The 14,828-nt window shown below is 37.9% G+C and overlaps 1 protein-coding gene across 1 annotated transcript in view; it reads right to left on the minus strand.

Moving 5' to 3' along the window:
• Positions 1–14,828, minus strand: part of trip11.L (thyroid hormone receptor interactor 11 L homeolog) — a 51,861-nt gene that overhangs the window by 30,591 nt on the left and 6,442 nt on the right. The window contains exons 3-10 of the mRNA XM_018230428.2: positions 14,334–14,444; positions 12,955–13,221; positions 10,797–10,865; positions 10,094–10,259; positions 9,066–9,392; positions 7,082–7,122; positions 5,000–5,095; positions 722–913 (exon numbers count right to left, since the gene is read on the minus strand). Of these exons, the coding sequence (XP_018085917.1) occupies positions 722–913; positions 5,000–5,095; positions 7,082–7,122; positions 9,066–9,392; positions 10,094–10,259; positions 10,797–10,865; positions 12,955–13,221; positions 14,334–14,444 (1,269 nt within the window). The remainder of the gene's footprint in view (positions 1–721; positions 914–4,999; positions 5,096–7,081; positions 7,123–9,065; positions 9,393–10,093; positions 10,260–10,796; positions 10,866–12,954; positions 13,222–14,333; positions 14,445–14,828) is intronic.

The raw sequence follows: 14,828 nt of genomic DNA on the forward strand, positions 1-14,828 counted from the left end.
CAGAATCTTGGAATGTTGTACTATTAAACAATCTAATTACTTCAACTAATCTAGAAAAAATCCTCCTGACCTTATTGTTACTTTAAACAGGGAGATCCTGGCCATTTTGCTGCCTGAGGCGGCACTCGGCTCTTAAAGTTATCACAAGCAGCATTTTTGCTGCCCCTGGTAACCAGGGTTTGCTTCCGCCTGCGGCTAGTTTCTCAACTCGCCTCACTGGTGGAGCGCCCCTGACTCTAAAGCAAAAAAAAGTTATATGTATGTATATTTTAAATTATATAGCATTAACTATGTACAATAATTAATACAAATAAATACAAAGTACAGTTACATTAAAGATTAAGAGCAAAGTGTCACAGAGGCAAGAGAAATGAGACCAGAATGAACAAGATAGAGTTTCCAGTATTTATCCACACACAAAAAAAAAAAAAAAAGTAGCAATTGACCGTATTGTTCTCTGTAAGGCATATGGACTATTATGCAACCAAAGAAACAATGCAATCATTGTGTAGCAAGTAAAAACTAGTATTCTTCTTTTGTGATATTAGGCTACCTATTTACAGCTATCTCTTTGTGATGTGACAGGGTAAATTTTGGCTGCATTGGTGTCATTCTATAAAAAATTGCAGTGGTTCCCAAACCTGCCCTGTGTGCCATTATGTACGAAAATGGACCAGACAAACAGACCACAATGTAAAAAGTACAAAACATTTTTCTTTACCTGCATGGCTTCCTGGTTTTGTCTGTCCAGTTCTTCTAGTTCCACAGACAGCATCTGCTTTTCTTCAACATTATACTTTACTTTGAGTTCACTTTCTTTAAGTTCTTTCCTCAACTGTTGTAATTCTAATTGTAAACCAGAATCACTGGAAGATACAGATTGGGCAACATCCAGCTTTCTTTGTAATTCTTCCTAAAATAAATAAATTTTAAAAATAGCATTTGACTCACAATCATGATATTTTAATGCAAAATAAAAATAGTGCAAGAGAATTAAAAACTAACTATTTACACTATTAGAAATTTTATACACACACTAAAAACAATGAGAAATATTCTGAATTTTCTTGGGAAAAAACAAAAAAACGAAGGACCTGAGATGCTTAAGGTTGACAACCCTTAGGTGTAAAGTTGTTTGTCTGTGAAGCTCTAGTCAAAGGTGCCATCAAATAAGAGTTAAACTTCAATAAACAATGAATGGTCTTAGAATGCTGGTTGTATTTCATGCAGTGAGTGCTCTTTAAAAAAGCTCACTATTCTTAATGTAAATTCCATTTAGACTATGACACACAAATGTGCTTGCTAACTAAAAAAAGAGAACCATGGTTAATTTTTTTGTTAAATGTTGGGGTAATGTAAATCAGGTTTTTTTGTACTGTAGTCAAATGAAAAGATACTTTATATAAAAACAAAAGGAAAATGGACTTTGGTAGAATATTTAAAGAGAAAATATACCCACCTTTTTGATATGAACTTAATCAGTTGGACTTAAGTAGTAAAGATGTATAAACATTATGCTAACTTCCAGATATAAATAACAATGTATTGAAACCATGATAATCAATCTCTACTCGAAATCACTATCCCTTCCTTCAGCTTACATAGTAATATAAATCCTCTGTCACCTTGTTCTATTGCGAAGTGATGGAATCTTGGACTTGAAGTCATTCTGGTTTCCATAGTGGGTGGTACACAATTCTTTGACTTCAAGATCCAGAATCCATCACTTCACAACGGAACAAGCTATGGATGGGGTTGCATTACATTGTGCATCTAATGGATTTTTAATAATTACTTATAAGAGTACCATGGATTTCTTTTAATCTGTGGAATCAGATATACTTGTGATATACTTGTGTAGAAAAAAAAATATTTTTTTCAGAGTTTGTTTCATACACTACCTGCTAACAATCGATGTAGCTTTTTAAAGTAAAATAGTTTAGTCTTATTATCTAGCTCGTCTCATCACCTTGACCTTCAACTACAATTGGCAAACCTTAAGGGGATTATTTATTAAGGTTCAAATTGTTTTTTTTCTTTCCACGAAAATTAGAGTTTTGGGGTTTAAAAAAAAAAAAAATGTTTCTAGTTTTTGGAAAATAACTAATAGTTCCACAGAACTATCACCTTCATGATGTTCAAGTTTTTTGGAGGATTTACCCGATAAATTCGAGCAATTTGAGGGTTTTTTTCAAGTTATTTCTTAAATAAGATACCATTCCAGTTGTGAGTTCATTTGAGGTATAAAAAAACTCGACCTTTGATAAATAACCCAACTGTAAATGTTTATGCCAAATCAGTCCTTCAGGAAATCAAGAAGTGCTTCCTATTATATCACCAAGTAAATGAAGTTTAGCTCTTAAAATATTTTATAAACATGGGACTCTATTATTCTAGTTGCTATTATATTCCACCACAGTGCAAGTTAAAACAGCTAAATTAAATAATTATACAATGTCTGTATACAAGAGCAATATTTCCTGCCCATATTGTTCACCTATTCACACTTCATACAAAATGCTGAAGGGGCTCAATCTTAGAGTGATCCTGATAGGGTTCTCTGTCTCCTGCTCTGTTCTGCCTGCCCTGTGCTCCCTGTGTGTTCCATGCTCTGCCTGCCCCGTGCTCCCTGTGTGTGCCGTATTCTGCCTGCCCCATGCTCCCTGTGTGTGCCGTATTCTGCCTGCCCCATGCTCCCTGTGTGTGCCGTATTCTGCCTGCCCCATGCTCCCCGTGTGTGCCGTATTCTGCCTGCCCCATGCTCCCCGTGTGTGCCGTATTCTGCCTGCCCCATGCTCCCTGTGTGTGCCGTATTCTGCCTGCCCCATGCTCCCTGTGTGTGCCGTATTCTGCCTGCCCTATGCTCCCTGTGTGTGCCATATTCTGCCTGCCTCATGCTCCCTGTGTGTGCCGTACTTTGTCTATCCTACTTTGCCTGTGTGTGCTGTGCTCTGCCTGACCCATGCTCCCTGTGTGTGCCGTGCTTTGCCTATCCTACTCTGCCTGCCCTAGGCTTCCTGGGTGTGTCGTGCCCTGCCTGCCCTAGGCTTCCTGGGTGTGCCATGCTCTGCCTGCCGTAGGCTCCCTGGGTGTGCCGTGCCCTGCCTGGGGGCGCCATAATCTGCCTGGGGGTGCCATACGCTGCCTGGGGGCGCCATACCTTGCCTGGGGGCGCCAAACCCTGCCTGTGTGTGCCATAAGTGATATACCTGCAGTAAGCACCAACCATTTGGTTTTTTGGTGTGCTACCATCATTAATGTGGATATGGTCTTGTGGTAACTTAGATGTGGTTTGGTGTGGTTTTAACAGGGAGCAGTTAACACTGGCTTCCATTATCGTCCCTCCACCATTTAGGCTAGAAAAATCCCAGCCCTTGGTATCTGAATCACACAAAGCAAAAAAATTTTTGGTCAAAGAAAACATTTCGGGCGAACCTTTGACAAAGGATTCTGACGAATCCTAAATTAGTGGATTCAGTGCATCCCTAGTTGTCAGTCAGGCAATATATGCAGGATTAAGGACTGTAACATTCATCATATTTAAGTGCTTCAGTGCCAGATATTAACAATAGAGTTACTGCTGACATACATACAACCAAGGAATGTTTTAAGGAAATGTGCTCATCTATTGTCCGTTAATCTTGGAATATTACTACACGAAAGGACCCCAAATATGGGTCAACTGATACAGCAACATTAGAAAAGTTATAGTATTTATACTGTGCCCTAAAACTGATTTTTTTTATTAAGCTCACTACTTTTTTATGAAGCTCACTACTTTTTTATGAAGCTCACTACTTTTTTATGAAGCTCACTACTTTTTTATGAAGCTCACTACTTTTTTATGAAGCTCACTACTTTGCCACATCAAATTAACTGAATACACTGAACACACTGTGGTCTATCTATTTCATTATAAGAAATTAAGTCTTTTTCTTTTTTTCTTTCTTTACCCCCAGGCAGGGTATGGCGCCCCCAGAAATTAAGTCTGTCTGCCTTATTTAAAGGAGAAGGAAAGGCTAAAAATAAATAAGGCTCTAATCATTGGCCGTAAAATGTACATATACATACCATCAGTATTTTTTCCCTACAATTAGTCAGTTATTCTGAAGGTGGAATCAATTTTAAAAAAAGCTTTAAGCTGTTCTGCAAAGTATACCTCTGCTGCAGTCCAGAAATTCTTCTATTCAGGGCACACGCAGGCGCAGTTAGTTTCTGAGGTGCCCTGTACATGCGCACAACGTCGAAAGCTTTCCCCAGCATATAGATGTCACGTGACCTGAAAGGAATTGCTGACCTCGCTGCCCCTGCCTGTTCTAGCTCAAGCGCCAGTAGGATTACTGCTGTCCCGTTGCCATGGAGACGCCCCGAAGTTAAGATAAGTTTGGAAGCTACTGCGCTCCTCAGGAGCAGTACACAGAGATACATCAGCTGCATTCAGGTCTGTCAGACAGTTGTCTGTACGAACACAGCATTCAATTTACAAACTGACGTAGTGGGGTCAAATTCTGGCGAGAGCACAGTAGCATTACAGTGGAGGAAGGGAAGTGACGTGCACAGAGGAATATGGCGGCGGCAAACTTTTAAGTAGTGGGGATTTTTCAACTAATACTGTGTGAGAATGGTAACGATTTGAAAGTTAATAAGGCAGCGTTTCAGGGGAGGGGGTTAAGATGAACATCTGAGAGGGGGTTTATTTTTAAGGCTTTCCTTCTCCTTTAACAAAAAAAGAGGTATGAAAGAAAAAAGAAAAAAAAACACTTAGGAACCAAAGGGGTATCAAGTAGTCGAACTAAGACTACTGGCAGGAGACACTGCAGGAGAGAAATGGCCATAACCAAATAAAAACCATGTACTCCTGCAGTCTGTTTCAAAATGAGTCACAAATGATGCCATCAAATATGTTCTATGACTTGTGGGACTATGCATCCTATGACAAACCACTTGAATAGCTATGCTATTTTAATAGTTAGTTATGGTTGATATGCTGTATATGTACCTTGTCTACAAGCAATTGTTTATTTTCTTCATGAAAAGTCAAGAGTTTACTTTCAAGTTCTAAATTCTTCAATTTTTCTTCTTGTAATGCTGCAACCTGTTACAAAACAAATATTTTCAGAATCAACATACATCCTTTGGCTCTTCTTTAAAGGAACAGTTCAGTGTGAAAACAAAAACTGGGTAAATAGGCTGTGCAAAATAAAAAATGTTTCTAATATAGTTAGTTAGCCAAAAATGTAATGTATAAAGGCTGGAGTGACTAGATGTGTAACATAATAGCCAGAACACTACTTCCTGCTTTTCAGCTCTATAACTCTGAGTTAGTCAGCGACTTGAAGGGGCCCCCCATGGGACATATCTTTTCAGTAACTTTGCAATTGATCCTCAGCATGCAGCTCGGATTCAAAAGCAACAGATATGACCCTTGTGGCCTCCCTCTCAAGTCTCTGAATGGTTACTGTCTGGTAACCAGTCAGTGGAAACCAAGAGAGCTGAAAAGCAGGAAGTAGTGTTCTGGCTATTATGCTAGACATCCAGTCACTCCAGCCTTTATACATTACATTATAATCACCTTGTAAAATATATATAATGACAAAGAAAGAAGTCACATATTCCACAACTGGGTTAAATAAAGACATAAAAACTTTAATCTGGGTTAAAGTGTAAGATGCAATTAATAGGGTTGTTCATGTTTGAGATAACGTTTATTGTGATGTAGAGAGTGGTATTCTGAGACTATTTGCCATTGCGTTTTTAGATGGGGTCACTGACCCCCATTTGCAAACTGGAGAGCTGTTGATTAAAAAGTTAAATAACTCAAAAATATTAATAAAAAAAACCGAAAACCAATTGCAAATTGTCTCAGAATATCACTTTCTACATCAGTGACCCCCAACCAGTAGCTCGTGAGCAACATGGTGCTCTCCAACCCCTTGGATGTTGCTCTCAGGGTCCTCAAAGCAGGTGCTTATTTTTGAATTCCAGGCTTGAAAACAACGTTTTAATTGCATAAAAACTAAGTATAGTGCCGAGTAGAGCCTCTTGTAGGCTGTCAATCCACATAGGGGCTACCAAATAGCCACACAACCCTTATTTGTTACCCGAAGAAACGTTTTCATGCTTGTGTTGCTCACCAAACCCTTTTTACATTTGAATTGGCTCACAGGTAAAAAAGGTTGGGGACCCCTGCTCTATATCATACCAAACGTTAATTTAATGGTTAACAACCCCTTTAAAAATAAGCTTTACTGCTGAAGGAAAAATGGCCAGCTGTACAGTAACTGTAGAGGCTATGAATAAGTATAAATCAACACAGTCTCTATAAAGTCGAGTAATTTGCTGATACAATATAAAATAAAAAGATAAAATGGTCCTTTGCCACACAGAGTAAGTGATGGGAAAGGAATTTTCTCACTGTGTCCAGTCAGGTTTAAAGGAAAAGTAAACCATAAAAATGAATGGCTTAAAATGCCATATTTTATATAGTGAACTTATTGCACCAGCCTAAAGTTTCAGCTTCTCAATAGCAGCAATGATCCAGGACTTTAAAATATTGTCACAAGGGGTCACCATCTAGGAAATTGTCTGTGACACTCACATGGCTCAGTGGGCTCTGAGCAGCTGTTTAGAAGCTTAGGGGTCATCTCTGATGCTACAGGGCTGATTATTAAATTCTGATTCTAATTGCACTGGTTTCTGAGCTGTATTATTTACTAATCAGCCTTATATTGTGACATTTCTATTTTATGTGTACTGTATATTGTGAGTCAGTCCCTAAGCTCAGTAAGTGACAGCAGCACAGTGCATGTGCAGTGAATCAGCAGAAAAGAAGATGGGGAGTTACTGGGGCATCTTTGGAGGCACAGAACTTTACTGCTTAAGGGCTGTGGTTGCCTTGGGCTGGTACAGAAGCATAAAACATAATGTACAATATTTCTAGCTATTTCTTTAGTTAGGCTTTAGTTCTCATTTAACTACTACAGCTTTTCTTTACTAAGAACTTGATAGAAAATGCTATATTTTCTGTCAACTGCAACAATATCTGGAATTTCACAATAACTCTAAGTAGGTGCCAATTTACCTGGTCTGGTGAGCTTCTGCTTGTCATTGCTTTCTCTTTTTCTGAAACAAAAACATATCAGAGACTAGAACAACAATATTCAAACACTGTTGGCTCTCTTTAAACTTACTACAAAATCATATCTTTATGTGTATTTGTACTGCAAATTTGTATGCTGTTTTAATAAAATGCATATACATAAAAAAAAATAAGAATCAATCAGTATTGGTTGCTCTGGACTACTGGTATACATTTTCCCTGTGCATATTGATGAGCACCATTCTCTGTGACAACCCACACACACACACACAGGCTCTTCTACCAAACTAAATAAAGGAAAGTTATTTCTATTCAAAACATGGTGTTTTCTGTGCCCATTCCTACAGCAGCAGTCCATTGCAGAAAATACAGGTCCCAATCTGTCCCTGATTATCTTTCTGGATTGACCAAGTTTGGCTATATTCCTTTGTATTGAGGAATTAGTGGATACAAAGAGTTCTGCTTTAGAGCAATTATGCAGCACCTCTAAAACAGTAATGAAGAAATGCTATGGTGGTGGAACACTCCGTAACTTTTATTTTAAATTACATATAGATACCGGTTGTATCAAGTGGCAAAATAACCCTTTGCCCCAGTAAGAATTGAAAGAATCTCTCTCAATTAGAGTTTTTTCTTTTGGGTTTTGTACACACACTACTCTCCTTTTGTTTGAAGCTTACATTTTAAATAGGCTATATACCTTGATGTGTTACTTAGTCTAATATGATTTAACAGGTTTCTCCAAAAAAACAGACTCATCTCCTGCACCTTCCTTTTCCTTCAATTCATGTCTGGTCAGGAGAGCCACCAGACTTCCTCATTGGCAAAATCTGGTGATTTATATAAATGACAAGCAGAAATCTTCAATAGCAGCCCAAGTTCCTCCCCCATGTCTCTCTACTCCCAGTCTAAGTCCTACCCTGTGTTTCTGTGCTCCCAACTGGATTAAAGGGCACCAGTCACCCCCCAAACTTTTTTCTGCATTAGAGCTGCAGGCTAATAGAGGCCGCATTCCAATTGCGGGAAACAACTTTTTTTTTTTAAATGGCTAGTGTGTGTGCCTGCACCTCTGGCAGGGGAACAATTTGGGGGACACAGGTGCATTTTAAGCTGTGTCACAGTCGTTATACTCATGTCAGTTAGAGAAGCTGCAGCTTTTTCCGGAAGATAAAGTCCTCTTTCGCCTATGAAGAGTTTCATTCATCAAGGTCCTGATATATAGTGTCTAGTAGAATTTAGTCTAAAGCAACCAGACTTTAGTTTTCTTGAAAATGTTTCACCAATCATCCAAGCAGCTTCTTTTGTTCAACTGAGTGGTAGGGAATTGCCAAGCATTTACACCCTTAATGGTAGAAAAGACATCCAATCAGTTGGTGTTAGCTGAAAGTGTAATGGTATCATGATCATCATAGAATCAGGTGTTCATTTTTCAATGTACATGACTGGAATTGTGAATTGTTGTGAAACTGCCGGAGTATGTCAAAGCAGCATTTTATGTTGATGACAAGCCGTGTGGCAGGCCCCCTTCTACTGTTCAATGCCACCACTCACATGGTAGAACACAAAGGGAATCAACAGCTAATATTGGGAACGTACAACGTTTGTAGGAAACCTGCAGCTATACCAAACACACTTTCATAAGGAGGGAAGCAGAGAGACAGGGGTATGACTTGGGCTGCTACTGTAGAGTTCTGCTTGTCACTCACAGATATGACTATTTCCTGTGGGGGGAATGAAAGGACATGTCTAGCCTTTAATCCAGCCTAGACACAGAGATGAAAGTATCTCTCAGCAGCTCTAATATAATTTCATTTTTAAGAGAAACACAATTTATACAATTTTTTTTTATTTGAACCAATACATTTAAAGGAAGAAGGATTATAATTTTAGGAGATACTATATGTTTTCTTTAAGATTTGCATAAAGATTACATACTTATCTTCAGCACCTGGCCTCAGACTCTTACCATCCAAAGCTTCTCGAAGTTGAACTTCTTCCTGTAACAGTGTCACTTTCTCCAATTTTATACTCTCTCTCGTTGGATCTTGTTCAGTGATTTCCAATTTAAGCTTCTCATAATTTTGTGCCATTTGATTTCTTTCATCCACTGCTTCTGTGAGATCCTTAAATAGATTGCTTTTTTCGTTCTCTAATAATGCAGTCAGCTTGTTCATGCCTATTATTTTGTCATCAAGTTCCTGAATTCTATTTGCATTCTCCTCCCTCTCAAGTTCCAATGCTTGAATTTTCTTCTGCAACATTTTAGACTGATCTGTGACCTCATTGCTGGTACCTAAAGACAAAAAAATATTGAATTAGCCCAGGGTCCTGCACTACTTGGCCTATACCACACCTAGAAGGAAAAGAAATACAATGATATTGTGTATTTACAAAGGCAAAATTAGGGATGCACCGAATCCACTATTTGGGATTCGGCCGAATCGCCGAATCCCCGAATCCTTTGTGAAAGATTCGGCCGAATACCGAACCAAATCCGCAAAAAATTCTTCTTTTGTGACGAAAAGTCACATGATTTCCCTACCTGCCCTAATTTATATATGCAAAATAGGATTCAGTTTGGCCAGACACAAGGATTCGGCCCGAATCCAAATCCTGCTGAAAAAGGCCAAATCCTGGCCGAATCCTGAACCGAATCCTGGATTCGGTGCATCCCTAGTCAAAATGCTGTTTAAATAGGCAGTATCACCACTTTGCAATATTAGTTCTATGAATAGAGCTTGTGCAGAACATTTACTTTATTGTTTTAATCATAAAGATCTATGATCTTGTTATAGTGAAACAGGGTACATTCTATTATAGAACCCTTATTAAGAACATGTTATCGTTATAATAATATATTGGCATTCATTGAGCATATGTTCCAGCACATCACAGTTTGTTGACCAAGGCAAGGTTTTGCCTCTAACACTTGGTGCAATTTTAAAAATTGTTGATTTATATATATATAAAAAAATCAGTGATTAGGGAGGATACCTGACTGTAACTGTTCTTCCAACTCTTCAATCCTCTCTTCATACTCTGCTAATTCATCTCTGTGTCGTCGGGTGACTTGTGTCAGTTTCTGACGATGTGCATCTTGTAGCACTGATAGCTCATGCTGATGCTCATCTATTTCATGACTCAGCTTCTGCTTCAGCTCCTGCAAAAATTATAAATGCCTCAAATTATATTCTTATATTTATTTAAATCACCACATGCATCAAAATCTAAAATCAGTAGCTATAGAAAAATGTTTGATAAACAGTTGCATTCCTTAATATCTAGTAGGAATGTCCTTCAAAAGTGTGGACTTACAATTGCAATCATTAGACCACTATGATTTTCCTTGGTTCATGTGACAAAAGCTTACATGTGATTACTAATGGAAATTGTCTAGCAAAATAAAGTAAAGCACAGACAGATTGTACAACTTCTGACATCTCTGCCCCAGCCCAATTGCGCTGTGTGTGTTCAATAGGGTGCTTGCAGTGCTATCAGGAGCGGTTACAAGCAACAGTGGTGTTTTGACCACTGATGTTCTCTGTTGTAGAACATCAGTGGCCTGCATCCCCCCAAGTGGATAGGGCTAAAAAACATACAATTACATCAACAAAGCAAAAAACTAAAAAAATAACCAAGAAACAGGTCCCATGCCAATAGATAAGTGCATATGCAATTCCACACATTATTGTAGTACCTTAATAACATTTTGTAATGTACAGATCTCGTTTGTGTCAACCTTTTGAGTTCCTTGGCTTTTTGGTGCCTGTTAGGGTAAAAAAAACCACAAACAATTAAATTTACATTAAAAATATCAGATGAATGCAGTTTTTACCCCTTGCACATAAGGATGTTTTGTCTGCACTTCTATCAGAGATGACATAGAGATGTCTTACCTTGCAGAATTTAAAAATGAATGCTGATGTTCTCACAATATAAAAAAGCCTCTAAATCAGACATACATGGTGAGTTTTTTAGTAATCAATTTGATACCGCTGCTAGTTCCTGGAGGGGGAATTGGCAGGTCCCTTCCAGCTGATGACTTTACTTTACATTTGTTAGTCTAATTGTTTAAGCATTACATTGTTTATAAACTTTACTCATCTGAAATACGGGAAACAACAACAAATGTATTAATGTTTGGGATATATTTAGTATTTATGTATTGTTAATATTTATAATAGATTTAAACACTACCTTATTTATATAAGGGATATACAGCATTTAGTCTGATCATCGCTAGGTTAATTTTTCAGATACATATTTCGGACTACTCTGATCAGATTGTATGGAATTCTAAAAAAATAAATCAGAACAATTTAGAGAGGTTGTTTACCTTTGAAATATCTTTTTATTTCAATTATTTTTCATTCTTTTTAGTTTTATAAGTTTTTATTTTTCTATTTTGCAACAAAAGAATAGTCAAAGCAAGAAGAAAATGAGAAAAAGGAAGAAAAAAAGAATGAGTGAGGAAAGAAAGAAAGGAGAGTGAGGCAAGAGCACAGAGTATGATACGGCAAGGCAAAACACAAAGTACAAATACTTTACAAATTCAGCCCCACCCCCACATGGCCTACATCTCTGCATTTAGGGCATTGATTAAATACACCCTGTTTAAGAACTTTACTTGAACATACCTATCCCTCATAGAGATGGATAGCTCTCTCTTGGACCAGCTTGAGAGCATTCTTCCACATCTCCTTGTCAAGCTCAGGGATATTTCTTTGCCATTTAATTCTTGTTTTTTCTAAAGGTGCAGGGCCGCATGTATACAATATAAATGTATAGTCTTGTCTACGCAAATGGATCTCAAGTTTTTTTCAGCCAAGTTCACAAGCCTTGTGAGGAATTGCCTCCTCCAAAGGCAGGTACTTGGAGAGCTTTAAAGTTTAGTCTTGGATGCTCCCCTGCCCATAGTAACCCATATCTATTTTTTCTATTCCGGCAAACCACTGTATATGGGGGGTGACAAGGGAGTTGTGCATGACATACAGAAACTTTGGATGAAAAATAATTTTAAAATATTGATCCTGCCTGGAAGAGAAAGTGGCAGATCTCACCAAATTGAAACTTTGTTGCTTAGTGCCTGCAAGACAGGGCTGAAATTTAGCTGTTCATTTCTGTCAAAGTCCATGTTAACCATTATGCCCAGATAGTTAAAGTTCCATTTTAACCAAATGTCTCCATGGAGAAGCTCTGAGGGGGTTACTCTGTAAACATTTCTAAATTTTTACATTTCATTTCAGTAATTGACTGATTTTGAGTCCCACTCTGAGCTCTTAGGATAATGGCACAGAAATCGTGACAACGCTGCACATCTCCTATTCCTAAGCCTTCCATGTAATGATAGGAATGTATTGAGCAAAAATTCTCAGCCCTGCATGCAGCATTTTCCATTCATGAATTTCAAATGCCACAGTACTTTCACAATTACAATTGCTTTCAAAATGGCCCAGTTTACTTAAACCTCATCTGACAGTAATTGATTATGATTATTCAGCAAAAACAAGGCCCAGGCTAAATAATATAGTGAATAAAGTACCCCCTCTTGTAAAATATAAGGATATTATTAGTTACCGAGGAGTTTCATGACCATATAAAAACACGAGGCCGAAGGCCGAGTGTTTTTATACAGGTCATGGAACTCCGAGGTAACTTCTAATATCCTCATATTTTACAACTGGAGGTACTTTATTTATTATAATATACAAATTTTAGTGAGTCATGTGACAGAAATGACATCACTACTCACCGTTTATAACTGATGAGATCACTACTCACTGTTTATAAGGATATAATTTACAGGATATTCATGGCTTTTGTGTATTATAAAAAAATAAACAGCATAATCAGACCTGAGCAATCTGTTTCCAATGGGCCAATTCACCATCCAGACGGGAGATTTCACTTGAGAGTCTGTTTATCTCTTGCTGGGACCAGATCACATCGCCAAAATCCATATCATCCCCTTGAAATGCTGAAATAGGAGTTTGGGAAGTAGGCATACTAGTAGATGTGTTGATGGTCTGAAGGGTGACCCCAGCAAGTTGTGCTGATGCCTGCATTTTCTGCATTTGGTCCTGGAGGGCGTTCATTTTTGCTTTGAGGTGGCTTACTTCCACCTGGAATATTAAGGTAAAAATTCTTTATACTATAAAGCAACACCACAAAAATGTCAATGCTACAACCATATTTCCATATTTATTTTCAGATGAAAAACAAAATTAAAAAAAACAAACAAAACATTTGCTCATGGGAGGATTTTATTAAAGTTACTAGGAGACTAAGCCTCCCCAAATCAACAGACATTTTTACAGGATAGAGGCATTATACACAAAGTTGCCATTCTGTTTGTCCTGCTGTGTGTTCTGGGATTGTTATAGATGAAACTGTCCCTATATGTATACTACCCTGTGTACTAGGTGCATTATATAGTGAATAAAGTACCCCCTATTGTCAAATATAAGGATATTATAAGTTACCGAGGAGTTCCATGACCTGTATCAAAACACTCGGCGGAAGGGTGTTTTTATACAGGTCATGGAACCCCGAGGTAACTTCTAAGATCCTTATATTTTGCAACTGGGGGTACTTTATTTATTATAATACACAAATTTCAGTGAGTCATGTGACAGAAATAGACGTCAGAACTCACCGTTTATAACGGATGACATCAGAACTCACCGTTTATAAGGATATAATTTACAAGATATTCATAGCTTTTGTGTATTATATAGTGAATAAAGTACCCCCTCTTGTAAAATATAAGGATATTATAAGTTACCGAGGAGTTTCATGACCATATAAAAACACGAGGCCGAAGGCCGAGTGTTTTTATACAAGTCATGGAACTCCGAGGTAACTTCTAATATCCTCATATTTTACAACTGGGGGTACTTTATTATAATAAACAAATTTCAATGAGTCATGTGACTGAAATGACATCAGAACTCACCGTTTATAAGGATATAATTTACAGGATATTCATGGCTTTTGTGTATTATATATGGATATTGGCACTGTATTTAACCTGACATTTTCCTGGGTACTATATATGAAACTACTAAAAAATGTATCCTGCCAGGTGTTCTGTGAAGTGTTCTAAATTAAATCCTTCAATGTTTTTGGGGTTATCATACATGGAAAAAATGAACAGACTCCCCCGAAATCATCCTCCACCTATTTCTGTCCACACAGACACATACTGCATTTCAAAACGTGCATATTCCCATACCTCTTTTTGCTGCAGGCGATTCCTGAAATCTAGGGATTGCTGTTTCACCTGGAGTTCAGCTACTTCATGTTTCTCTTCAAGTTCAATGCAAAGCTTCTTTAACCTTTCATTCTGTGGAAGAAAGAATGATTTTCTTATCATTAATATACTTGGTGCTAATGACTACATACCACGTAGTTGCTAGTTAGGGTTAGTGTGCTGCACTGATTCACCTTAGACTACTAAAGCACATTTGGGCACAGCTTTCATTTTCCATCTTCTTGAACATGAGATTTGGTGTTTGGTACAGTATAGTGATAGGAATGATTCCATTGTGCTCAGATGTGGATTGGTTTAGGCTAGTGCAACACGTGGCTCATTCTCTGGCTTTCACTTGCTAAGTATCTGCACCGAAAGGCACTGCATCGGCCTTGGCATTGAAATTCATTGAGCATTCATTTTCACAATGAAATATGCTCCGTGTATCTGTACCCAGCCCCTGTTGTGCCTCTTGGT

Source organism: Xenopus laevis, chromosome 8L (assembly GCF_017654675.1).
Source record: "Xenopus laevis strain J_2021 chromosome 8L, Xenopus_laevis_v10.1, whole genome shotgun sequence".
In the NCBI taxonomy this organism is placed as follows: domain Eukaryota; kingdom Metazoa; phylum Chordata; class Amphibia; order Anura; family Pipidae; genus Xenopus; species Xenopus laevis.